The sequence below is a fragment of the Amborella trichopoda genome, chromosome 3, assembly GCF_054954075.1.
Source record: "Amborella trichopoda isolate Santa Cruz 75 chromosome 3, AtrichopodaSantaCruz75HAP2 v2.0, whole genome shotgun sequence".
In the NCBI taxonomy this organism is placed as follows: Eukaryota; Viridiplantae; Streptophyta; class Magnoliopsida; order Amborellales; family Amborellaceae; genus Amborella; species Amborella trichopoda.
The window spans coordinates 17,291,066-17,317,314 of NC_142338.1; the positions used below are offsets into that span (position 1 = coordinate 17,291,066).

At 36.8% G+C, this 26,249-nt stretch overlaps 1 protein-coding gene across 5 annotated transcripts in view; it reads left to right on the forward strand.

The window, feature by feature from the left end:
- The first annotated feature begins 6,559 nt into the window (after positions 1–6,559).
- Positions 6,560–26,249, forward strand: part of LOC18430483 (YTH domain-containing protein ECT4) — a 33,076-nt gene continuing 13,386 nt past the window's right edge. Inside the window, exons 1-8 of one of the 5 annotated variants that reach the window (XM_088860272.1) lie at positions 6,707–7,045; positions 7,173–7,258; positions 20,131–20,192; positions 20,576–20,717; positions 21,297–21,370; positions 22,177–22,677; positions 23,011–23,559; positions 23,665–23,877. In XM_088860272.1, coding sequence (XP_088716398.1) covers positions 7,243–7,258; positions 20,131–20,192; positions 20,576–20,717; positions 21,297–21,370; positions 22,177–22,677; positions 23,011–23,559; positions 23,665–23,877 — 1,557 coding nt within the window. In that variant the 5' untranslated portion in view covers positions 6,707–7,045; positions 7,173–7,242. Of the gene's footprint in view, positions 7,046–7,172; positions 7,259–8,317; positions 8,463–20,130; positions 20,193–20,575; positions 20,718–21,296; positions 21,371–21,438; positions 21,564–22,176; positions 22,678–23,010; positions 23,560–23,664; positions 23,878–26,249 lie in introns of those variants that run through there. The other 4 variants (XM_011623706.3, XM_020665028.2, XM_088860273.1 and 1 more) reach the window with 4 other exon arrangements.

Genomic DNA, 26,249 nt, shown 5'->3' on the forward strand with positions numbered 1-26,249 from the left:
TGCTAGGCCCAGTCTTTAGGTGCAGGACCTTCCCAAGTTGCGAGTAAAGAGATGGACCCATTGCAAGTGAATCTTATACGGGTGAGAAGCAAGCAGGTACGTACTCTTTCCCTTTGCTTAATTTCTTTTCTTTCTTTTCTTATTTGTCACATTCTCCCCCGTGATTTTGGATTTTGTCTCTTTTCTTCTTTTTCAAGATGCATATAAGCGGCAACTGGAGGAGTTTCGCTTGGACCAGATCGGGATGACTCGCCAGCTTAAATTGATGAATTCGGTACTGGAGCAGGTTGGCTGTGACCTGGCACAGGAAACTAAAGGCCAGATGATAGTTCTGAGGCCACCGGTCCCTGCTTCTCCTGTGGCTTCGAGAGGCAGTGGCGAGCATAGAGTACGCTCTAGAGCCAGTGAGCATGGGGCCTCTAATGACTTCCAGCCAATTTCGAGAGATGGGAATTGAGTCCTTTCTTTTGTATTTTTTATGCGCACTTTTTTTTCTTGCTCATGATATATGGAAAACCTTTACATATATACATTTTCTTAGTTTCCATCATTGCATGGTTGTAATTGTTTTTTCTTATTTGTTTTGTGTTTCTCTTCTCCTTTTTTTTTTTTGCATCCCTAAGCATTGTTGGGATCTCTCTCTCTCTCTCTCTCTCTCTCTTTTCTTTTTTTTAACATGATCAGTGTTTTCTTCTTTTTTTTTCTTGTTTTTAGGCTCCTAAGCACACTTGGGGTCAGTTCCCTTTATTCTATATATATATAATTTTTTTTTTTTTTTTTAGGGGGGGGGGGGATCCTTAAGCCGACTTGGGATCAACACTTTTTCTTTCTTTCTTTTTTTTTTTTTTCTCAGGAATAGTATTTTTTGAGGTACATAGCATTAATAGGATCGTTAAATTCTTGTCATTCAAGGTTTATGAGTTTATAGGCATTACTTGGATGAGTCTGGATCACGATATATGGTTCTTCCCAATTAGGCTTGAATTTTCCTAATAGGTGGAGGATTCACTGTTGAAAGAAAGATTTTCTTTAAAACTAGATCCCCAATTCTGAATTTTCTTGATATCACCTTCTTCTGGTATGCTCACTCGAATCTATGATGGTAGAAGATCATTTTCTAAATTGCTTGAAGTCATCCCTCATTCAGTGTTTTGAGATTTGCTAGTTGGGCTTCAGCCTGTTGCTTATAATATGATTCCTTGTGAGCAAGTATCCGAAGAGAGGGTATCTCTACCTCAATAGGAAGTACTACCTCCATCACAAAGACCAATGAGTAGGGAGTTATCCTTGAGGTTATTTTCTCAGTGGTTCTATAGGCCTAGAGTGCAACATATAGCTTTTCATGCCAATCCTTGCCACCTACTATAGTTCGATCGATGATCTTCAGGAGAGTCTTGTTAGTTGCTTCTGCTTGACCATTTCCTTGGGGATAATATGGTGAAGAGAAATTCTGCACTATCCCAAATTTTTTGCACAATCTTGCTACTTTCCAATTTTTGAAATTGGTCCCATTATCAGTAATGATCATTTCGGGGACTTTGAATCTATAAACAATGTTGTTGGTAATGAACCGGGTTACATGTTGTCCTTTTATTTTGCCAGCTACAAATGAAAACATGTAGAAGCAGGATAAAGCCCCTAATTAATAAAGGACACAGTTTCTATGAGCATGTAGAAATGAGTCGACTCTTAAAAATCTATTTTTGAGATGGATTTTCGGACCTAATTTTTAATGATATGTAATCTTTAACATGGAGAACATGAATATAAATAAATAAATAAATTTTAAAAAATAAAAAAAAATTATTTTATGAAGAAAACATTTGGACTGTTAGTTTCAATTGTTTTTAGATGGACTTTGCATCCATCTTTAAGATGGATGCTTTATACCTTAGATTGCAAATTGTAGAAATGTAGTCTAGCCCACATGAAACAATTTTCTGATTCTAAAAGCCCATGTATTGGCTTTACCAGACTGCGATACTTTTTTTGAAGTTGATTGTGATGCATCAGGAATCGGTATTGGTGTCGTGTTAAGTTAGAAAGGCAAACTGGTGGCCTTTTGTAGTGAAACTCTCAATGGGTCCGAGGCCAATTATTATACTTATAATGTTGAGTTTTATGTCATTGTTCAAGCCTGAGGCATGACAACATCCTTTGGTGCAAAATGAGTTTATTTTTTACTCAGATTATGAAGCTCTTAAATAATATCAATAACCGTCACAAACTTAATAGAAGATAAAAATGGGTTCATATTTGTAGGAGTTTACTTTCATATTGAAGTATAAAACATGTATTCATAACTGGGTAGTTGATGCTTTGAGTAGGAGGGCCACATTACTTACTAATATGAAGGTGAAGGTTGTGACCTTTAATACTTTCAAGGAGTTATACCAAGATGACTATAAATTTGGAGCAATTCTGACTGATATCTTAGCAAGTAAGCATGATGACAATTGCATGCATATTGGTTTTCTATTAAGAGGAATGAAGCTATGTAGACTAGAATGCTCATTGCGGTAAACTACTATTAGGGATTTTCACAATGAATATCACTTTGGTCATGACAAAACCATGGCATCAGTGTTTAATAATTAATTTTGGCTCAAGATATTGCATGACATTGGTAGATATATAAACATGTACTATGTTGTCAGGTCTCCAAAGGGATTGTGCAAAATGCTAGACTCTATACTCCATTACCACTACTGGCTACACCTTAAGAGGATGTCAGTAAGGATTTTCTTTTGGGTTTACCAAGAACACCAAGAGGTATGGATTCAGTATTTGTGGTAGTAAACAGATTCTCAAAAATGACCCATTTTATCGCCTGCAAAAAAAAACCTATGGATGCTTATAATATTACGAGAATCTATATTAAGGAGAAGGCCCGATCTATGGCATTTCGAAGTCAATCACTTCCAATAAAGATGCAAAATTCATTTGTCATTTCTTGAGATCTCTGTGAAAATTGATGGGAACTGAGTCATGCTTTGGTAGGACTTACTTGAGTCATGCTTTGGTAGTACTTACTATCCACAAATTAATAACGAAACATAGGTAATAAACAATAGCTTAAGAAATTTATTATATAGTTTGGCACGAAACAAGCCAAAGTAGTGGGGTTTGGCTTTATTTCAAGCTCAGTTTGCCTTTAACATCTAGAATTAAACTACTTAGAAAAACCCATTTGAAGTTTTCAATGGATGTAAACCTAAAATTGCACTTGATTTGACTCCTATATGTCATGCACGTAAATTTAGTAGCAAGGCAGAAGACAACATACCAAATCAAAGGCATTCAAGAGTTTTCAATGGATATAAACCGACAATTGCACTTGATTTGACTCCCATATGTGTGTATGTGTGTGTCTTATGATGAGGAGAAATAACTTTGGATTTGTGACCTTCAACATAGAGATTATTTGCATAGTCTCCTAAAGAAATCAGGAGAAAGGTCATTTACTATGTCTTTTCTTGTTAAAAGATGAAGAAAGAAAGTCTAGGAGAAGTGACATATGCAAAATGTTCATAGTTAGGTATCTTGGTTCTTGAAGAGCTTGCTCCTTTCTTGTGTGTGCATTTAATTTCTCCCCAATTCTGTGATCCAATTGCCTCTCTCTCTCTCTAATTGTGTGTAAACTTCTCTCTTTCCTTCTCCCTAATAACACTATTTACTCGCATTAACAATTTCTCTCTTAAGATTTGCCCCCCATTGATAATTAAAATTGGACTATGTAACCCAGGCAAGTGTATATCGATTAAAATTTTTCTATCTTTTCATTATTTTCACCACCTAGATTACTTACAAATGTCTAAATATATAACAAGAAATGAAAAAAACACTAAGAATCGCAATGACTCTTACTTACTGCCACTTTAAGAATTCTTTTATTACACAAAAAAAGTTGTATAAACTTGATTATGGTATTATGAAGCACATAATACTCATATGAATAAAAGATCAAAAGAGAGCAAAAATGGAAGATATCAGATATTACATCAACCGGGTTTAGTACACCCCAAACTGGGTCTTCTTCTCCAATGGAGCTCGAGATAAATGGTCTATCTGGGATTTACCAAGTATGGGAAAGCTTAAGACAAATCCTATCAACTACAGAGCATAGAACAACATAACCTAAGGCCTCAATACCTTGACTCATGAGTGCGGCATGCCCCCCTCTTGATAGTCTAGTAGGGGCATGCCCCTATCTCTTACTATTAACTAAGACAGATGACAGAGAAAGATAACTCAAGATGAGAGAGGAGAGAGAAACCCTAGGTGGGGCGTGGCCCTATGTAGAGAGAGTAGAGAGAAGAGAGAGGTGTAAAGAATATGGAGAGAAGGAATTCTTATTTATAAATTTTTCATGGGCTAGAGTTTCTTTAGGGTTAGTCATCCTTATGTAGATTGAATCTAAACCATTGGTCATTTGAGACTTGTCAGGTGAAAGATCCGAGTCATTAGATCCTTAAATTAGCCATCATGATTCAAATGAATGTGTTAGAACTTTATCGTCCAGCTTCCTAAACCTAATCTCATCGAATATTGCAATATAAAAAATAATATCACACTTTCTTATTTTGTGAATAATCTCTCTTATTCATTCCATCTTTGAATAGTAAAAAATTCAAATTACAAAACTTTCTAAATCCCATTAACTTGATTACCAAGCCTAGATGGCTTGAATAAAAATTTTAACCAAAGGCTCCTTTAGTAGGGCGTGTCACCCTAGGTGGCTTCATGTGGGCCCCATTCAATTCTCCCATGTATTATAATATGGTGGGCCCATAACTCTTTGTGGGGCCCCATGAGTTTAGTGATATAAAATAAATAAAAATATTTTTTAGTCAATTGAAAATAAATTTCATTCTCCTCTGAATATTAAAATACTGAAAATTGAATATCTTTGGATTTATAAATCTAATGTATACAAAATAAAATATCTAGAGATTCACAAAAAATTCAAATAATTAATCTAAAAATCATATATCATCAAAATAATTAAAAGTAAATAATTTTGATAGGAATCAGATCCGTATAGGCCTAGAAAATATAAAATCACTGGAGCACTCCACCTTCTACTGTGAACTGTACTTGTTTTCTCAAATTGACCCAGTGGTTCCCATGAACCACAGATCACCGCATAAGTTCATGATTGGGTCACCAAAGTTAGCCATTAGGTAATCAGACATAATCACATTTTATGAACTACATGTTCTCCCTAAAGACGAACCTAAGGTTATCAAGACCAGATGCAACCACTGCTCTTGGTGTATAAGGTAATATCTTGCACATATACACGTTCACCCTGAAAGGTAGTTCACTTTCCCGATATAACTATCATATGTACATGTCGTGTGATGGTTTAATGATGATACTTTAGCCCTCGTCTCTAAAGACCAACCATCACACATAAGGGTTATACAGTCTCTCAGCTCACTCATCTGAGCCACTCCGACCTCATAAAGAGATGACCCACAATACCCTCATTGGTTTAGTTTCATGCCCAGTTACCATGAGGTTTTCAACTCAACTAGCCAAGTTTGAGTATTGACAAATAACATTTATTTAGTATGGTCCACTAAGGGCTATGTTCATGTTGAGTTTATGTTCTACTACAGAAAATGTTTATATACACGCTCTCATAACGCCTCTAATGACCACATGAACCCAACAAATGGCTCGTTCACTTTGCGGCATTTTCTCTCTAGTAATGGTGATGTCGTGAATCCCAAGTCAAAATGCTTAGCGAGACCTCACTTATGACCAAATGTTCTAACCGATGGGATTTCATTTATTGGAAAGATGAAAGGGTGAAATGGAAAATAAATAGTGGGTACCTGATGAAATGGTTACCTAGTAAAAGATAGGCTTCAAGCTCAAGAGAAGTTTTCGACAACTAAAGTTTCTGCAATTGTGTTTCAAAAATACACAAGATCATTCTCCTAAGTTATACAAAGGTTTCTTGAAGTGATTATAAGCTATGCTAGCAAAACTGATGTTTTAATAATCTATCAAACGGTTTTGATCATGAGACCCCAAAAAGGGTCACACTCCATTTAAATTAGTCTAGCCTTAATACATTTTTAACTTGAAAATGTTTATGTAAAGTGTCGGTATAAAAAAAATGTGCGCATAAAAAAAAACCCATATCATAATGTCGTTTCGATATTGGAAAACCCTCTAATTGATCATTTCGATATCAAAGATGTATGGATATGTAAAAAAATAAAAATAAAAATTGACGTCCTAAAAAATAATACATTTTATAACATAGTATATTGACTATAAATTTTCAAGATTTATAAGTATTTATACATTTTTTCTATCTTCACCATTTTTCATAGCTTTAAATTTCATAATAAGAGATAAAAATAGAATTTTCAAGCTATTGTAGAGATTTTCAACATCAGAACTGCATCTTCTTACGGAGTTTAGTATTATGTCTTATTTTGATGGTTTAAAATTGAACATAATGTAGGTGGCATTCTAAAGTATAAGGACCCATACCAACCCACAAGAAGTTATAATTTTGACACAAAACTTGATCTTATCTTATATATGGTCTCTTTGGTTTCTACGTAGAAGATCATGGGTTCATTCATTCATCACCAAGGGTAATTACGCAAATATTGATCAAAACCAGGGCTCAATTGGGAGAATCCATTGATAAAAGATGCCCCTCTCCCCCTCGGACACTCTCTGAATAAAAACCCCACAAAAATAAGAGGGAATATTTTTACGACCTGGTTTTCATTTCTTCTCTTTTCCCTCTCTCCTGTTTTCTAGGGTTTCTCTCTCTTGTATTCTCTTCTCTTACTGCAGTGATTTGCCATGGCTCATTTTTTCTGCTGACACACATGAATTCTCCTCCTCAACTGCTCTCTATGTAATGCACCTCTCCCTCTCTCTTCTCTTTCTCTCTCTTCCTCTCTCTCTTTCTATCTCTTCCTCTCTCTCTTTCTATTTTGCTACATAGTATCGTGGATCAAATTTTGATGGATTTTTGGACTGGTTTGTGCTTGGAGTCATGGTTTTGCCTGTACGTTTTATTCTGATTGTTCATTTGTTTAGAAATGTTAGTTTTGGAGTTTTCGAGCCCATGAAGACATGGAAAATGAGGAAATAAAATGTTTACTCATTACTTATCGATTAATTATGAATTGTAGACTGGGTTTTCTTGGACGAAATGCTTGCATGCATGTAATATGATGGGTTTTAATGTGATGTGTGGTATGTATGGTGGGTGGAGAAGGTATGATTGTTTTGAGGATTTTTTTTCACATTACCTTATATGCACTGCAAAACGTCCTTTTTCTTTTCTGAAATTCAAGTAGTTTAGTTTATTCAATTCTGTTGATAGGTATAATGGACAGATTAGTTGCAATGCAAATACACTCGTGTATCATAATTTCCGAACTAAGCTGTAAATTATGGAAATGCACTATAATGTACATCTTCATTTAGTTCCTCTGGATACCAATTCTTTAGTTCAAGCTGAATTTTAAGTTAATATGTCTTTGCCCTTTAAACTGACCCCTAATAATGGGGTAGGGCTTGGATGATGATGATGTTGTCTTTGCCCTTTAATTTAATTGTTGGCGAGATGTTATGTTATAAGTGTTTCTAAACTTGTACCTAGGAAGCTCTATTGTGCCCAATATTTTTGGGAATACTTGAACACAAAGTCCACACTCTGAAAATGTGTCAGAAAAGCTTTTGCAGAAGTCATGGATTACCTCATTTTGTTATTGTATATATTGTTCAAATGCCTTTTCTGTTTGTAATTTTTTTTTAGACCTCTTTTTTGATAGATACATTTACGTGTTCTTTAAAACGAATTGAGCCTTTCTTAAATAGGATGGATAGGATTCATTTAGCAAAGTCTTATGATCACATTATTAGAACTTCTGGTTTTTATGCTGAGCCGTATGGGTCTTGAGGAGAGATGGATGTTGTGGGCCTTGATGAGGATAAAGACAAAAGGTGCTTCTGTTGAGTGGACTGGAGTTTTCTCGTCAGGGAGCGCACATCGAAAATAGAACATCTTGGGTTTCTTCTCAGGGAGAGCACATAAAAAATGTACTTCTTCAATTGCTGATGACATGATAATCTTTGTAGGACCTACCGTGGAGGGGTTTTGAGAAGGTTCTATCAAAAAGTTGACATGGAAAAAGTGGAAGTGATGGGGATCTCTAAAGAGGATAGAAAGTTGGGCAACAGTGATCAGAACCTTAGACTATTTGTGAGGTCATAAGCAGCCTTACCCACCTCTTATTTGGGCTTACCTCTATGTTCTGAGAGAAAAATTTCAGGGGATTCAGCTGTGATGGATATTACAAAGAGACTGGTTGGTTGGAATAGAAGTCAGAAAAAGGATTTTCTTTGGAGCTGTGGAGCATAGAGATATACATTCCATCTCTTTTAGTGGAAAAGGTTATGCAAACTCCAGAATCAAGGTGAGTTAAGCATCTGTATGATATGCATGAGCAAAACATTATTGAAATGGATTTGAAGATTGGCATTGGAGGAGTGATGGTCTGTGGAAGGAATTTTGGGATTTATATTAAAGATCTGAACTTAGGGCTGTAGGTGTAGGTGCAAAAGAGTGTCAAAGAATTCAGAGGTGCTGAATAAAATATTAGAAATCCTTGATGAGACTAAGGCAAACTTGAGAATTTCTAACCAGTTCTTCTCCCACAAAAAAGTTTGTTTTAGGAGTTTCTAAATCCAAAAAAAAAAAAAAAAAAACGCAAACTTTGGTTTGTCAATTTTTTTTTTGAAAGTGAAAAAGTTAGAGAAGTTCGAGAAATACTTCCTATATTTTTTATTGGACTAGGACGTGTATGGATTTGTGGTTATGGTCTTTTTGTATTTTGTGGTATTGGATTTGACATGGAGCCTCTTTTTCTTTTTGTGGTTGTTAGTTTAATCTTATATATACTGATTTATTACAATTTGGACATGCAATTCAATGATTTCAATGTGTTCATGTGCATGTACATGCATGTACACACACACACACCACACTCACACACACACACACACACACACACACACACACATATATATATATATATGTATATAACTATGTGTATCTATAGGATAACACTTACCAACACCTATGAGTGAATTTTGACAGTACTTCACTCACGGCTCAATACAATCCAAAGTCCATTTAATGACCATGATTATCCAAGTAGTATTTGAATTTTAATATTTTTTTAGAGATCCAAGGTATCTTAAATCTAGGGTGTGTCTACAACTAACCATCTTGCACCTTAATAAAATATTAAAAAGAAATTATCAAAAATAAAATGATGAAAATACCCTGAAATATTCAAAGGGGGAATTTGGTTATTTTTATTATTGAAATTACTTTTTATATTTTTTTAGGTGCACCTCACTAAGGCACACACACTCGCAAAATTTGAGGTTAATCAGATTTGTAGAAAAAATTTTAAAATTCAAACACCATTTGACAATTGGACCTTTTGATGGACTTTGGATGGTGATGAGACATGAGTAAAGTATTGCAAAACTTCACTAGTGATTCTTTTTTAAGTGTGCAAAATTATACAAATATGTTCATATATGTGCTTTTGGAGCACACATATATGCATATATGTGTCTAGGGTGCCTCGAAACTGAGGTGCCAGTCTAGCGCCTTTTGATGGACTTTGGATGGTGATGAGACATGAGTAAAATATTGCAAACCTTCACTAGTGAGTGTTTTTAAGTGTGCAAAATTATACATATATGTGCTTTTGAAGCACACATATATGCATATATGTGTCTAGGGCGGCTCGAAACTAAGGTGCCAGTCTAGCGCCTTGGCTGCCAGACTCACCTTGATCAACTGGGTGGAAATCATCATATCTCTTTGTTTTTGCAATCCATTCAACTCTTATTTGAACTTGGAAGCTTTGGTTAGTTAAATATATGTATTTTAATGCATCTAAAGTTCCATACACCTTCCAAAGGTTGTCACGGTTTCAGAACTATAGCATGATCAGACCTACTTAGTGAAGGAAAAGCTACTTTCATTGTTTATGTGTTCTTGTAATTGCTGACAATTTCTGGTTTATTTTGACATTGTTGGGAACTATGACGCATTGTACATCTATCAACATGTCTAGAACATCTGACTTACCCAAAAAAAACATGTGTAGAACATCATCAATGTCTAGTGAATGAACAAGAAAAGAGAAAAAAGACAGAAAATAATATCTTGTGGATTTTAACAAATGTTTTCATATTAGAGATTGATGGTACCCAAACTCAAGTATCCATGCGTGTTACTTTGAGAACTGCTTCATACACTTTAGTGCTTTGTACTTTTTGATAAGCATGTTATGCTTCTTGGCTGATAATTTAACTTCCACAAGGAGTAACTAGTTGTGCACGGTGTTGGCCTGCATACTATTATTAACATATCTGACTGATGCTTTTTGAAAATCATCATCTAAAAATCTTTAATATTTGAAACTGGAGATCTGCCAAAAATAAATCAATATTATTTTGTTAGTTCCTATCCGAGGTAATTCCTAGAGCTGGGGTTCTTGGGATCAATATTAGGTACACTCACATGGATCTTGAGGATGAACTGGATATTCAATATCCTTCATGCTATGTCAAAATTCAAGAGCACTAATAGGGATACTATACTGGCATTGGTAGTGGTAGTTGGGAGCTAAACTGTACACTTGGGCGGGATAAAGTGGATTTATGTGGTCTATCACGGTAGCTAGCTACCTGGTTAAAACTTATTAAAAGCACAATTTAGAGCAAATGAACATTCCCCTAGTGCGTGGGGTCTTGTTTTCCCTTTTGGTATTTGGTATGCCTTTAGTCTTGATTCTTCACGACTGTTAGAGTTTTTGCCTTTAGTCTTGATTCTTCACGACTGTTAGAGTTTTTCTTTTTTTCCCTAAATATATTTAATAAAAGTTAATTGTAATCCCGTAGTGTCAAAAATGATTTACAACCACTTATTTGTTTATCTTTTTCCAAAACCATGTTGATATACAATAGACTCCACAAAAAAGTTCCAATACAATCTAAGGCTCAAAAACTGAACCACCATCACACTCGACATGGATGCTCGTTCTTTTCCATAGAGTCAACTTTTTCATTTGTCTCCCTCCATGAATGACAAAGGGTTTTGCCCTTGATTTTGCAATGCGATCCAAGATCTTTTCAACCATGCTATTAAGCTGCTACAGGCATACCTCTTTCTTAATACCCCGAGCTGTGGCATTGTCAGAGTTTCCTCCTATAAGCAAGGTTTCAAAAATGCTAGGCAGCCCCGAGGCAGCCTGCTTGGTGCCCAACGCTCTAGGCGGTCGCCCAGAACTCGGGCCCCCTATAGTTTTTTTCACTTTGGGGGTTTTCATATATTGAGGGTTTTCTTTTTCTTTTTTCATTTTGGGGGTTAAATATAAACCCCATAACGTTTTTATACAACTTTGGGGGTCAAAATGACTCCCTTTGCCCTCTTGGGCGATTTAAAAAAGCAAAAAAGGCCTTATAGCCTTGGGCACCCGCCTAGCCCACCCAGGTACATCCACCCGTGTAGGGCCGCCTGGGTCTAGGTGTGCGGCTTTTTTGTCCAGGTCGCCTAGGCGCCAGGTGGACCGTTTTTTAAAACATTGTCTATTAGAATTGGTAACATTGTCTATAAGAATTGGTTCCTTTCTCATCTCCAAATTTCTTAGATCCAACAACAATGAGCAAACCTCAGCCTTGTTTGATTCACAGGCATGAATGGATCTAGAGTAGGTCTTCAAAATCCTCCCAAGGTGTCAGGTTCCCTAAAACACTCCCATAAAAGTTTAATTTCAACCAACCCTCAGCTGGACGACACCATTTTCGTTCCTTCTTCAAGGGTGTTCAGCTTATCTCATCCATTTAGTTTCACAGTATATCACAAAAAATGCCCAAAATTCTTTTCTTGGACCTGCATGCGATATCACTAGGGACTTGATGTGTTTCTTCATTTCTTGCGTACCGCTTACTTTGTTCTTGAAATGAATAATGTTCCTTTCCAGCCATATAAGCCTAAAAAATTGCCTACACTTTTAATCCCCACTAAAAGAGTCCATCTTTGGCAGGATCGGGGAGAACCATTGTTTCAACAGAGGTAGGATTGATGGTGGTGTAACCTATGTGAAATAAAAAAAAGATTAAGGTCATATGAACAACATATTCATTGCAATGGAATAGCATAGGAAAATTTGACTTATTATGTGACCTCCCTATAAAATGTACTCTCTTCACAAGATTATCTATTGTCAAAACCTTGCTGACCCCAAATAGTTGGGATAAGGTTTTGATGATGATGATCTATTGTTAGAACCTTCTTCAAAGTGATGAGCCATCCAAACACCTACGTTTTTGGAGCACTTGGGAAGGATCACATTTTGGACACAACAGAATTCCCATCATTACACCAATTTTAGACACTGATACATTGAATTATCAAGAAGAGTCTCATTGCTATTTAGGATCTAGATTAGTTTGTCTGCGTTTCTAGGCCTGAAGATAACTGATGCAAGTTTCTTCACTTGCTTCTCTGCTTCTAGGTTTCGATCTCTAACCGGGACCTACTTAGTAAAGAAAGACTTGAGTCTGCTAAGGTCTTTCATATCGAATCGACTTTGTAGATGAGATTAAAGACCAAAAATGGCTTCTAGATCATCTGGTATTGACCAAACACATCCAAGAGAACAATGATATACCTGATGTGGGTTGCTTGACATGCAAGTAGTAGTCATTTAAACTTCTCTTCAATCGCATCTTTTCTACAGTCGTGCCGAACAAACCAGTCTTTCTTTTCATTTCCAGACAATTTCTTTTGTTTGGGCTAAGAATCATTGGGGAACCTCTATGTATACTTTCCATAGTTGCGGGAACCTTGGGAGTAAGGCCACGATCGCACCTTAGGAACTCGATCATGTGGTTCCTCTAAGGGATTTTAGAGGGAGTTGGGTTTAGAGAAATAGGGCTCTCGCTCCTTATAGAATGGATGTCGGTCTACATGCTTGTAGGATCTCTTCAAGGAGAAGAGCTATAGTATTAATTGAACTATTAGTCCTCTCTTTGGTATTATAGATTTATTTCTTTAGAATATATTAAAATTGTGGTGCATTTCACATTGTGGTATGCTAGAACTGTGGTATTAAAAACTACAGTTTAGTATCATAGCAAGCCAATTTAAGATATTATTAAACTATGTTATTGATGTATGGAAAAACATAATGAACAGAAAATAAAAATTTAGAATGAGAGGCTTGAGGGGTATAAGATTACACCCGCTCTCAGGGTCTCCAAGGGAGTTCACCCCAGAGATCTTTTCACAAGACCCAAATTCTTTACTTAATTCACCTCTCCTCTACAAAGAAGGGACACCTTCCCTTTTAAATACAAATTAAAAGAAATAAAAATAACCAAAAAAAAAAAAAAAGAAACCTAAAAATCCCCTCTCTAACCTCCACCTTTTATCTCTCTCTCTCTCTCTCTCTCTTTCCTTCCCTCTCTCCAACTCAAGTAAGTCTCACCAAATCCCATCTTTTTTTTCCCCTTCTTAATGCTTATCAACGCATTAAGAACTAACAACTCAACCCCCACAAAGATAGAAACTAGGGAAAGTTATAGATACCCCCCAAATTCAACTTTCTAGACATTCTACCCCCCATAACTTTTTGCATCCCACTCTAAACCCTAATACTGTATTTCCTTATATTTACCCCCCCAAATAAAAAAGTCAATGGGTTTAGGAAAAAAATGCCCTTACTTTCTCTCTTCTCCTCTATTTGGAGTCACGTTACTCTCTCTCTCTCTCCCAAAGCAAAAACCCATTCTCTTTCTCTCAATGTCTCTCTCTCGCTCATTCTCTGGTAATGCGGTCCGACAGTGTGCCGGACTGCATTGCCAAGGAATGAGAGAGAGAGAGAGAGAGAGAGAGAGAGAGAGAGAGAGAGAGAGAGAGAGTGTCACGTGACTCTAAAATGGAGGAAAAGAGAGAAAGTAAGGGCATTTTTGTCCTAAACCCATTGGCTTTTTGATTTGGAGGGGTAAATATTAGGAAAAACAATATTGGGATGTAGGATGGGATATAAAAAGTTTTGGGGAATAGGATGACTAGAAAGTTGAATTTTGGGGGGGGGGTGGGTGGTGGTATTTATAATTTTCCCTAGAAACTATATCCTGCATAAAAATCTAAAATAAATATCCTAACTAGCTCCCTTAGAAAGTTTCTTATTTTGCCCCTTAAATCTCTACAAGGAAGAAAAGACAAAAATAACCCTGCATATAAAATCTAAAAATAGCAAAAAAAAAAAACCCACTGCATCATTTTCCCAAGGTCGGAAGAAGCTTGACCTCGAGCTTATTGAGCTATCTTTTATAAGCCTTCTCAATAATTGGTGATGCAATCCCAACATTCTTTTTGGTACGTTTTCCTTTTCAAACAAACAATTGTTCTAACATGATTTCAAGATTTCTTGTGCGTTTGGGTTATCAATATCGTCTTTTACATCGAGATCTACCTCTTCATGTTTTTGTTCCTCTTGTTGCAATATACTAATTACTAAGTAGATCTTGTAGACCTTTTAGTATCCTCTCACATTTTTGATCCAATCGCTCAAATATTTGATCCCATTGCTCAAATATTTGATCCCATTGATCCATATGCTTCATAATTTAATCGCTTTGATCTACTGACCTGATCAATTTTCTTTGATACCAACTGATGTAGGGAAAAATAATAAACAAAAAATAAAATTAAAAATATGTGGCTTAAGAGATTATACCCTCTCTCAGTGTCTGTAAGGGAGTCCACCCCAAAGGTCTTTTCACAAGAACCAAATTCTTTACTCAATTCACCTCTCCTTTACAAAGAAGGGGTATCTTCCCTTTTAACTACAAATTAAAAGAAATAAAGAAATAAAATAAAAGAAACCTACAAAATCGCTCTCTAACCTCCACATTTTATGTTTATCTCTCTCTCTCTTTCTCCTTCCCTCCTCTCTAATTCATGTAACTCTCACCACATCCAATGTGAATCTCTTTCTTTCTTTTTTCTCTTCGTAATGCTCATCAACCCATTAACAAATAACAACTCAACTCCCATAGAAATAGAAACTACTAACCAACCCCCTTAGAAAATTTCCTATTTTGCCCATTAATTTCTATAAGGAAGAAAAGACAAAAATAACCCTACACATAAAATCTGAAAATAGCAAAAAAAAAGAAGAAAAAGCATTGCATCAATTATTGTAGTAACTTGGATTATTATAGCTATGGCATTGGTAATATGCTAAGGTGTATGATAACGGATTGAGCGGCCATTGGTTGTATACTAATTTTATCATATATTATCAGTGTATCAAAAAGCGCTACGCGGGTCCTAGGCGGCCTAGGGGGTCAAGGCCGCCTAGCGCCTAGGCGGGCGCCCAGAACCTGGGCAGCTGCCCAATTGAAAAACAATAAAAATCCCAATATACCATATTCCAACAATCCAACTAGAAAAAAAAAAAAAAAAAAAAATAGTAGTCAACAAGAGAATTTTGATAATCTATATTGTTAAAACAGTAAACTGTAGAACCATACAAGTGATATAAAAGTCAACACCCAACACAATAGAAATATACAGAAATTTAGAAAATATACAGTCTAACAAAAGTCAACACTCACGACTCAACACAAGTTATGCAACAGCAACATACTCAACACAACAGTCAACAGACTCAACACTCGACACTCAGCACTAAGAGGTAAGAGTCTTCAATCATCATCATCATCAGAAGGAATATCAATAGCGCAAGCTTCATCATATGCATCAGAGTCATCTCCCTCTTCAATATAACGCTCATCCTCCTCTATTTCTTTTGAATCTGCCTCTTCCTCTTCCTCTTCTTCGACTTTCCTCTTATTAGTATGTGTAGTCTGTGCAGATGAGGCCCTAGTAGTCTTGGCTGCTGTACCCTTCTTTTTGTGCTTCTCTGAACTCAAATATTATATAATTTCCTCCTTGGTAGCCTCAATAACATTTTTACACGGGGCAACATCCCCCGTAATATCGGCAAGGTGTTTTTTAAATCGGTAAATGCCCCCATTAGTATCCTTTCTACAATAATTACATTTAATACGATTTTTATCACTTGGATTCGGGATATAACCATACTTCCAACCCGGATCACCACTCCGACAACTAGAAGCTGGAGAAGATACTTCCATAGAACAAGGCTTATGTTTATCTTTTTTTGGTTCTTCAAAATTCAAAAGATGTCTAATCTCATCTCGAACTGATTCAGGAACCTTTGTACAAGAAGCAACATTTCCTCTAACACCAGCAAGGTGTTTTTTTAATCGGCTAATACCTCCATTGGTATCTTTTTCACAAAAATTACACCTTATACTATTTTTATCATTTGGTTTTGGGTTATATCCATGCTTCCAACCTGGATCACTTTTCTAGGAGTAGCAGAAATAGATCTCTGACAAGGATTTTGTTCTTGTTTTGTTTTACATAACTTAAAAATTGCTTAATCTTTTCTCTTACAGCTTCAGGAACATTTTTACAAGGGGCAACATCCTCTTTAATACCGGCAAGATGTTTCTTAAACCGGTTTATGCCTCATTTTGTATCTTTTTCACAAAAATTGCATCTAACACAATTTTTGTCATTTGTATTCAGGTTGTATCCATATTTCCAACCATGATGTCCACTCTGACTAACTTCTGAAGAAGACATCTCTAAATAAAGCAAGCAATCTAAAAAATGCGCAAGCAATCTTAAAAATGCACTTATTTTGGTTGCTTGAACTCCAAACTTTGAGAAACACTTCGATGATTCGATGATCGATCCAATGAAATGTAGTTTTTGGAGTTTGCTTTTAGTCTAAAGGGGCTTCTTGTGGGTTTAGGGTTCAAATGAATCTGAAAGCCATCATTCTTAACCTTTAAATCTTTTAAAATAACAAAACGGAAAAAAAAATCATTTTTTGCGCCTCTGGGCGTGACGCAAGCCTTGGGCGGCCGCCTAGGCACGTTCCGTGCTGCCTAGGCGGCCGCCCAGGGACCGACCACCCAGTTTTACCGCCTAGGCCTGGGTGATGCGCCCAGGCCTTCTGGACTGCCTTGGCACTGGCCGGTCCACTTTTTGAAACTATGTATATTATTAATTTTTCTCGTTTTATGTATAGTGTAACTTAGACCTGACTAAGTCAAAACCTCGATCCCAGCGACATAGGATCTTGCTACTAGGTATGTTAGGATATAGTTCTTTAACTTGTTGAATGTGCAGGCGCCGATCGTAACCAAAGGAGCTTGCACCCTATGGCGGTTCAGCGTTCCACGAACCAATCCCGATCCTGCCTTCAACAACTATGGTACTCATCTTTTGTAGTTTTTGGAAAGCCCCAATTTCATCATGTGCCAAACAAGGCATGGGGTCCAAGGAGTATGAAAGCCCAATCCCTCAGCTACTTCGGCCACTATAACATTAGGGTGCAAGGCCAGTGATACTGTTTTGAAGCATATTCAGGCCTAGACGATGCACCTTGGGCCTAGCCAATGATCCTTCCAAAAATGTGTATTTTCCTTCCATCACCCGCTTGCGTTCTCCTGTTGGTCATAAAATTTTGACGACAATTATTTACACCATTCTATGTCCCTAACAGTGTACCCTTTGTCCAAATGATTTAACAAATCTCCCAGTTTTGTTTGTACCGTATTTGCTGGTCACCATCTTTCACAAAAGCATCTTTTGGGTTCCATATCTCCACCACCAATTTTGGTAATAGAGCCACATTTGCCAACTCAAAGTTTCTGAACTCTAGGACTCATTTGCTCTTTGTCCAAGCCACCAAACTAAACCTATGCTTGTCCTCTGAGCCACCCGTAAAAACCTTCTCAAAAATCTCTCAGTTTCCTTTTGCCACTGAGATGGGAAGTGGGAAGAGAGAGATGAAATTAATTGGAAGTTCGGACAATGTAGACCTGAGAAGAGTGATTCTTCCTCCCAGTGACAGGTTCTGTGTCTTCCTTGGAGATCCAGTTTCCTTTTGAATGTTTCCAAAACTCCATCCTAACTACTCTTTGGTGGTTTCCCTAGGAAATGTTGCATGCCTAGGTACTTATGTGGCAGTTACCTACCTACCAATCAACACACATAGCAAGGTCCACTAGCACGCAGTCGGAAACCAGAATGGCTAGCAACTTTGATTTTGTGATTTTGACCCTAATGCTTGGTACCTCGAATTGCGAAAGGAAGCTTGTACTGTTCATTTGTGCTTTATTAGTGTTGCAAAAAATTAGTGTCATTGGGTCTTGCAAATGTGATGATGTAGGGCCTCTTAGAGACACCATGAACTCTAATAGCAGACCTGCAATGAGCTTAAAAGCTTCTGCCGCTCTTGAAAATAGAAAGGGGGGCATGGTGTCCCCTTTCCTCAGCCCCCTTGAGCTTGGTAAGTATCCTCGAGGGGATCCATTCATCAATATTGAAAAGTGGCTGAGGACAAGCAACCTGAAACCCTCTTTCCCACAACTTTTGAAACCCCATTAATTTCATAATATTATCTAAGAAAACCCAATCCACCTGATCATAGACCTCTCATTGATCCAAATGACAGATTGCTCTTGGCCGTTGCATTCATGGGCAATCAATGCCCCATCTAATATATGTCTATCTGTAACAAAAGCACCCTGTGGCAGGAATATTACTTGAGTTAAAACTTCTTGGAGTCTTGACCTTAAGACCTTCACAACAATTGTTTATACACTACCAAGCAAGTTGATAGGTCTTACGTCATTGATGTCTTTCACTCTTTTTGTCCGACTGGCCTTGAGACATTGAAGTCGCCACTGATGTACCATGAGAAGTTAATGGGCTGTTACTACATCATGAAGCTCTTTCCAAAACTTCTCTTTCTAATGGTCTAATGGTTCATTGGGGGAAGGGTCAAGAAGGAAGGTTTGCAAGTGTCAATATCTTGGAAATACCCAATTGGAACTTGCATCGCTTCCTTTAGGAAATTGGTTTTGGGTACTTGGGGTTCTCTTGAGGAGTGGAGGATGCTCAATTTATTTCAATTAGTCTTGCATAGATATCAGTGAATTTCATTGGTTTTATCCAAATCGTTTTATGAACAGATCGAAAATCAGGCTAATGTCAATGCCCTTACTGTCCAAATGGCAAAAATTCCCTTATGCACCGCTATAAACGATTGTATGCATCTTTCTTCAAAAACTTCATGTATCTCGACACTTTCTTTCATTGTCTTTCATAACGTATGATTTAACTCATGTTGGGGTTTCTATGAGTCAGCGGACTCATTTGTACACGTCCCCCCTCTAAAATCCAATTCATGTTAAAAATGGATTTTATATCTTATTTTTTTAGTTATCCATGATCTAGGCCATGGTGATCCCGAATATGAAAAAAAAAACAAAATTTTAAATTGAAACTGTGTTTTTGTTTTGTTTTTTTTTGACCTTTTCTCCATGGTCTAGTTCATATTTTAGGCCGGTGCACTTTTCATAATGTCCAACTCAAAGATGGACAACGATTACTTCTTCAGATTTGCGTGAACTAGTTAACCAATCACAAAGAGGGATGCTCCGTAACGCATGGACAAACCTTTTTGGAACTGGTGAGGAATGGATGCCACTATCTCAGCTTGGATCCTGCCAGTCTTTTTCATGTGCCATTCCGAAAGTTGTACCTTGTCTTGAGGTGCCTTTGGCTTTCTTGCAAAAGAAAGCCACGACTAAGACAATGAGTGACTAATTGAGTCCATAACTGTAGTAAACTCTGGAGCATTGCCGGTTTGCTTTCATGAAGTAAGGTTATGAAACAAAGCAAAGCCTTCATTACTTGAAAGCTAAGCCGCTTTTCGCTTAGTAAGCGGTGTTAGCTTCACTTAGATTGAGATCGAGCAGCAGAGTACCCCGGATTGCCTTTGCAAATCTGGTATTCCATGTGACTGCACCCTTCATAGAGGAAGGGAGAAAACTTTTTCTATAACCATTTTGTACTGCAGCTATAATTGTTTTGCATCTGATTTCTGGTTAATTTTAATGGAGATTCCTGATATGTTTTTTCTTTTTTGTCAATTTCAGAAGTGGCAGGGTATATGGAGATGGATAATGGTTCTGACTCTGAATATACTGAAACATATCAGGTATTTTGGGGCATTAGTGTTTGCTCTCTTTCAGCTGATGCCCAATAGTTGGGAAAAGGCTCTGATGATGATGATGATGATGAGTGTTAGACTCTCTCCTTTTCTTCTTATAGAGATGGCAATTAATTAGGAATGTTATGTCAGTTTGCGTGGAGCAACCAAGTGGACTATAACCCTAGAAAACCAAGACATGAGATCAGAGACTAAAGAAATGACCATTGACTTTCAAAAAAGAAAGAATCTGTTTTTTTGTTTTTTTTGGGTGCATAGAAAGGCAGAATCAAATCTGTGCTTTTTTTGTTTACTGAAATTGAAGTGTTTGTGCTTTTCTTGTTTATTTTTTGGATGTTTGAGCCATATTCTATTGTCTCCATTTGTCTTAGATGCCAGGAGAAGGAGCAAGAATTTCTTCAACTCCATCTGCTGAGGAAGTTCAAGCCATGGGCAATGAAGCAGCGCCTGAGTTCATGATGAACCAGGGAATATATTATCCTGCTACTAGCTTTTACGGATACTATTGTACAGGTATTCTCTCTTTGGTTGATGCTTGATCATGCTGTTTTTCTTTGACTTTTTTTTTGGTATTCCCTGTTATATATTGTTTGAGTACTTTCTAGATTCTGATGAAGATTGATAATTCATTTATTATGTATGTAAAGTTATATTGTTAAGGCCTGTTTGGATGTACTCGTTATCATTGATAATTCATTGTTTCAATACAATTAATCCTGATAATGAATTTTCTTTTGTTTGGCAGTGTCCGTCATAAAGTTATATGAGATGAACTTATAGGCAGTTTTACATATATGTTTATTGTTTTGGAAAGCTGCTTTTACTCTATTCAAAGAAATTTGCTGAAAATTACTTGTTTTTAGTCAGAAATAACAAAAAAGTAGATGGAAATCAATAAAACGGTTAAATAATTAAACAATATTACGCAAAGTATACTAATTTTAGAGAAGATAGTATACCCTAGATAAAATTGATTGTCATCCAAACTGCCCCTTATATTACAAACCAAAAGCAAATTGATTTACAAATTTTAACTATATGACTCATAAAAAAAAAGAAATATAACTATATGATTCTGTTTTTTGTTTGCAGGATTTGAAGCACCTGGAGAATGGGATGACCATAGTAGGTTTTTAGGAGTAGATGGTCAAGATCATCATTATCCTGTGAGTCTCACTAATATCCGTCATCTTCTTACATATATATATATATATATATATATATATTTACACAGTTGGAGTTCACTTCTTGGGTTTGGGCATCAAGACATGTGGCATTGAGGAATCTTATTGAAACTGAACTGGCCTAGCTTGTTATTGCTTGTTTGACGACATTCAGGTTGAAGCAGTCTCGAAGCTGGTATGAATTTCTGGATAAACCATGACATGGGCCTAACTTTGGATGACCCATTTTGTTGGGTTGGCCTTTCTTGTTACCAGACAAGCTGTTTCACCCGCTTCTTCTTTTATAAAGTACTTCTGTGCTTAATTAATGAGTCAGTATGTGGATAAGATTCATAGCTAGTTACTATGAAAAATGTCCTATTTATGCATCTCATAGAACTTTAAGTTTTGTTACTGTCGCATCTGCTGCGTAACACTCAAGATTTTTTTCCTCTTCCCATATTATGGTTCTCCTTATTGAAAAGAATATATGGTACTCTCATCAAGATAGCTAAGCTAGTTTAGTGCTGTTTTTTGTATGATCCTGTCAGATCCAGCAGGTTTATCCTGTTTGGGTCGCCCTGTTCAGATGAAATCAGTGGAGTTCCAAATCCATTTTGTCATTTTCTCTGGTTTTAACACATTGGCATGGAAACTGTTTCTCTCATTTTTTTTTTTTTTTTGAAGTTATAAGTGGTTCTCTATGACAATGTTCTTTTGGTTTATGATTTCCATTTTAGCTAGGCTGAAGCGATTTTCTCATGTACATATTGTTTCTTTCTATTGATTTCTTTATTCTTCTTTTGTAGGATTTTCAAACTGAAGGTTCTTATGTATATTATGCACCGACATATGGATATGCACAGTCTGCTTACAACCCTTACAACCCCTACATACCTGGTGCTACTGTTGTTGGAGTAGACAATCTTCTTATTGGATCTCAACCATATTACCCTGGACTTGTTTACCCACCAGCATCAGGTTACTTCCCTTCTATTCTACTCCCTGCACAAGATGCCCTGCCTGCTACTCCTCCAGAGGTCATGCCTCTGGTTGTGGACTCTGTAGATGTTAGTAGAATGACAGATGAGGCTAATCGCCCTAGACCAACTCCTGCTAGTTCAATGACAAAGCATTCCTCTGAGACTACTGGGAATGGAGATTCTCATACGGGTTCTTCTCATGTCTCTAAAATTTCGTCTCAGAAGCGATCAGAAGTGTTGCAAATGAATGTGGCTTCAGCTGGTCAACCTTCACCACAGAAGGTTACATCTTCAACTAGCTCTCCTGCCCCAGCTCCTGGTAGCCAGGTATGTAAAATATGATTTCATGTAATGAGAAACTTACCGATTGAGTTCTTAATATTAGTAGTTTTTCCAAAATTTGACTGAATAAGTATTTCAATTTTCGGAGGAAAGTTTTCATTTTTAGGACTGAAATTTTTGCTGGAGTTTGTTGTCAAATTAATGGAAATTTTATAGAAGGCTTAGGACAAAATGCCTAACATGTGGATGTTAGTTGTTTACTTGTGGAACTGAATTTCTTCTATTATTAGCTGAAATATGAGAACTTGAAACGCAATGAAAATAGTCAGACTCATATCAGGATATAACCATTTGAATATGGATTTGGTTGATTTGCAGGGAATGCATTCTCCAGTTCTAGTTCAAGCGAAGGATGAGTACCTACATGGGAAAATCTTGCCATTTTCAGAGCCTGGAAATGTCACTTCATCTTTTAAAGATGAAATGGTTGGCTTAAAGTCTCATGGACATGGATGGGTTAATGTCGATAAGCTTAAGCCTAGGATGCACTTCATTGGAAATAGAGGCAATGGAAATGGGACTTCAGATGCATTGATTGAACAGAATCGGGGGCCTCGGATCAACAGGGTGGGGAACCAAGTGACATTGGTTAGATCTCCTGCAAATCTAGCTGGAACCAGTCATGGCCAGGATAGTATTGTACATAACACTGACCAATATAACAGAGCCAACTTTCCTGTTAAGTACAGTGATGCTAAGTTTTTTGTTATAAAATCTTATAGTGAGGATGATGTGCATAAAAGTATAAAGTATCATGTTTGGTCAAGCACTCCTAGTGGTAACAACAGGTTGAATACCGCTTTTGAAGATGCTCAAAGGCGTTCTGGAGGCAAGCCTGGAAGCTGCCCTGTGTTCCTCTTCTTCTCTGTAAGTGACTGCAATCTGTTTGTCAACTTAGAGAGACCGGGGTTTCTTATTTTTGAAGAGTGTGATATTTTTTCGCATACATGACCATTGAATTTGTGTTAACAGGTTAATGCAAGTGGACAGTTCTGTGGTGTCGCTGAGATGGTTGGCAGTGTTGATTTTCAGAAGGATATGGATTTCTGGCAGCAAGACAAATGGAGTGGTTGCTTCCCTGTTAAGTGGCATTTCGTAAAGGATGTGCCAAACTCTTACTTCCGTCACATTATTTTGGAAAATAATGAGAACAAACCAGTGACCAATAGTAGGGACACACAAGAGGTACTTATTTTCATATACTTATTACTTTGTACTTCTTTTAAAACTGTCTCATTATTTTGGGACACACAAGTGGTACTTATTTTCATATGCTTATTACCTTGTACTTCTTTCTAAACTGTCTTGTTATTTTAAAATTATATATGTGCTATATGCTTGTGTTAAATAAGGTGAGTTGTGTTTATTTTGCAGTCTATACCAATTAATACATGCTTGTGACATTGTAATTAGTTTATAAATGTTTTGGTTCATTTTGAGATAGGATGGTAGACATCAAAGTTATGTTTTTTCGCACTTACAAGCTACCAGAAGTAAATTTCCAAGCAGCATGACCAGGTTTCATCCGAGATGAATAAAGTTGTCTGTCTATCAGTAACTCAACTTCAATTAAAAGTTCAAAACATTAATGCAAAGTACAGTGTGAATAACCATCAAAAGATAAAGAAAGGCCTGCTAGTGACATATATTTGATACTTCACAATAAGACAGTCCCCCTTTGAACTCACAAAGCACATCAGCCTCCTTGTGGACCTCTTCTGAAACATGTGCAAAGGAGACTGATCTCATATAGAGAATATTTAAATGAATATAAATGAAAAATACAATTTTCCAGTTAAAGTTCTGCATTTTTTGTATCTATGCAATTGCTATAATGGTGCTATAGCAATTATAATTTTTGGAATAACTAAACAAGAGCTATTTCATTATACAGTATATTGTAAAATCATAAAAAAAAACAATACAATGTGACCTATTCCTCATAGAATTTGATGGGCAATGATACAATGCAAATACGCCACCAAACAGTCATAATAAACAATATTTAGTTAATTAGCTGTGGAGTACTTACTTTTCCAACAAAATCTGCTAACATCTTGAAATGTTGGCAGTCGAAAAACATCAGTCGTGAATGAGGGGCACTAGACTAGTCTTGTACAAACCATCTGTCATGGAACTCCTTGCCACTCTTGACTTTTTATCTCCCGTCTCTGCATGCATGTGTCATGCTCGTTCTCCATCATCATGGACTGTCATTGCTTTTCTTTCCTTATTTGTATTTTATTTCTTTGAGCTAGATAAATATTTGTTGCCATCTGATTACTCATGGATAAGATGGCTTCATTTGCAGGCCATCTATCCTTTACATCAAACTTCTTCTCGTCATTGATTAATTGTAGCTTCATGATTTTCTTTTTCAAATTGTGAAGTGAAAAATGAGTCAACCATGAATGTTTGGCAGTATGAAAGAGATCCTTTTTATTAGTTTAATGTGAAGAAATAGTGTTCCGTGATTGAGGTTCTGTATTGATCTAGAGAAAGCTTATGATAGAGTACCTCGAGATTTGATTTGGCGGGTGTCGGAAAAGAAAGGAGTTTCCAGACATTACATCGACTTGGTGAGAGATGTACGATGGAGCACTAACTAGTGTACGAACAACTAGTGGAGAGACGAGTGGGTTTTCAGTGACAATAGGTGTACATTAATAGTCAGCATTGAGCCCATGCCTCTTTGTCTTATTTATGGACAACTTAACTAGGCACCTACAGGATGAGATATAGTGGTGCATGTTGTTCGCAAATGATATAGTTTTGATCGATGAGTCCCGAAACAACGTCAACGCAAAGTTAAAACTTTGGAGGGATGCTCTAGAATCCAAAGGTTTTAAAATCAGTAGGACTAGGACAGAGTATATGGAATGCACGTTTAGTAATAATAGGAGTAGAGACGAGGAAATAGTTAAGATTAACGATCAGGAAGTACAAAAAAGACCGTACTTTCAATATCTTGGGTTGATAATCTAGGAAAATGAAGAGATCGAGGAAGATTTATTACACAGAATTAGAGCTGGGAGGGCGAAGTGAAGATGCGCAACTGGAATTTTATGCGATCGCTGCATACCAATGAAGCCAAAGGCCAAGTTTTATATAACAACTGTGAGACCGACTTTGCTATATGGGGTTGAATGTTGGGCAGACAAAAAACAATATATCCATAGAATGAGTGTAGCGGAGATGAGGATGTTGAGATGGATGAGTGGCAAGACAAGAAGGGATAGAAATTGAAATGAATCCATTCAGGAGAAATTAGGTGTGGCAACAATAGGCAATAAGATGACTTAGGTGGGCTGGCCATGTGTGGCGCCGACCAAGTACAACATCTGTTAGGAGATGCGACTTAGTTCAAGTAGAAGGACTTAAAAGGACAAGGGGTAGGCCCAAAAGGATGTGGTTGGAAGTAGTTTGGAAAGATATGGGATCTTATGGCCTCACTGAGGGTATGGCGTTTAATAGAACCAAATGGCGGACTAGGATTTGTGTAGCTGACCGCAATTAAATGGGAAAAGGCTATGATGATGATGATGATTGTGGTTCTA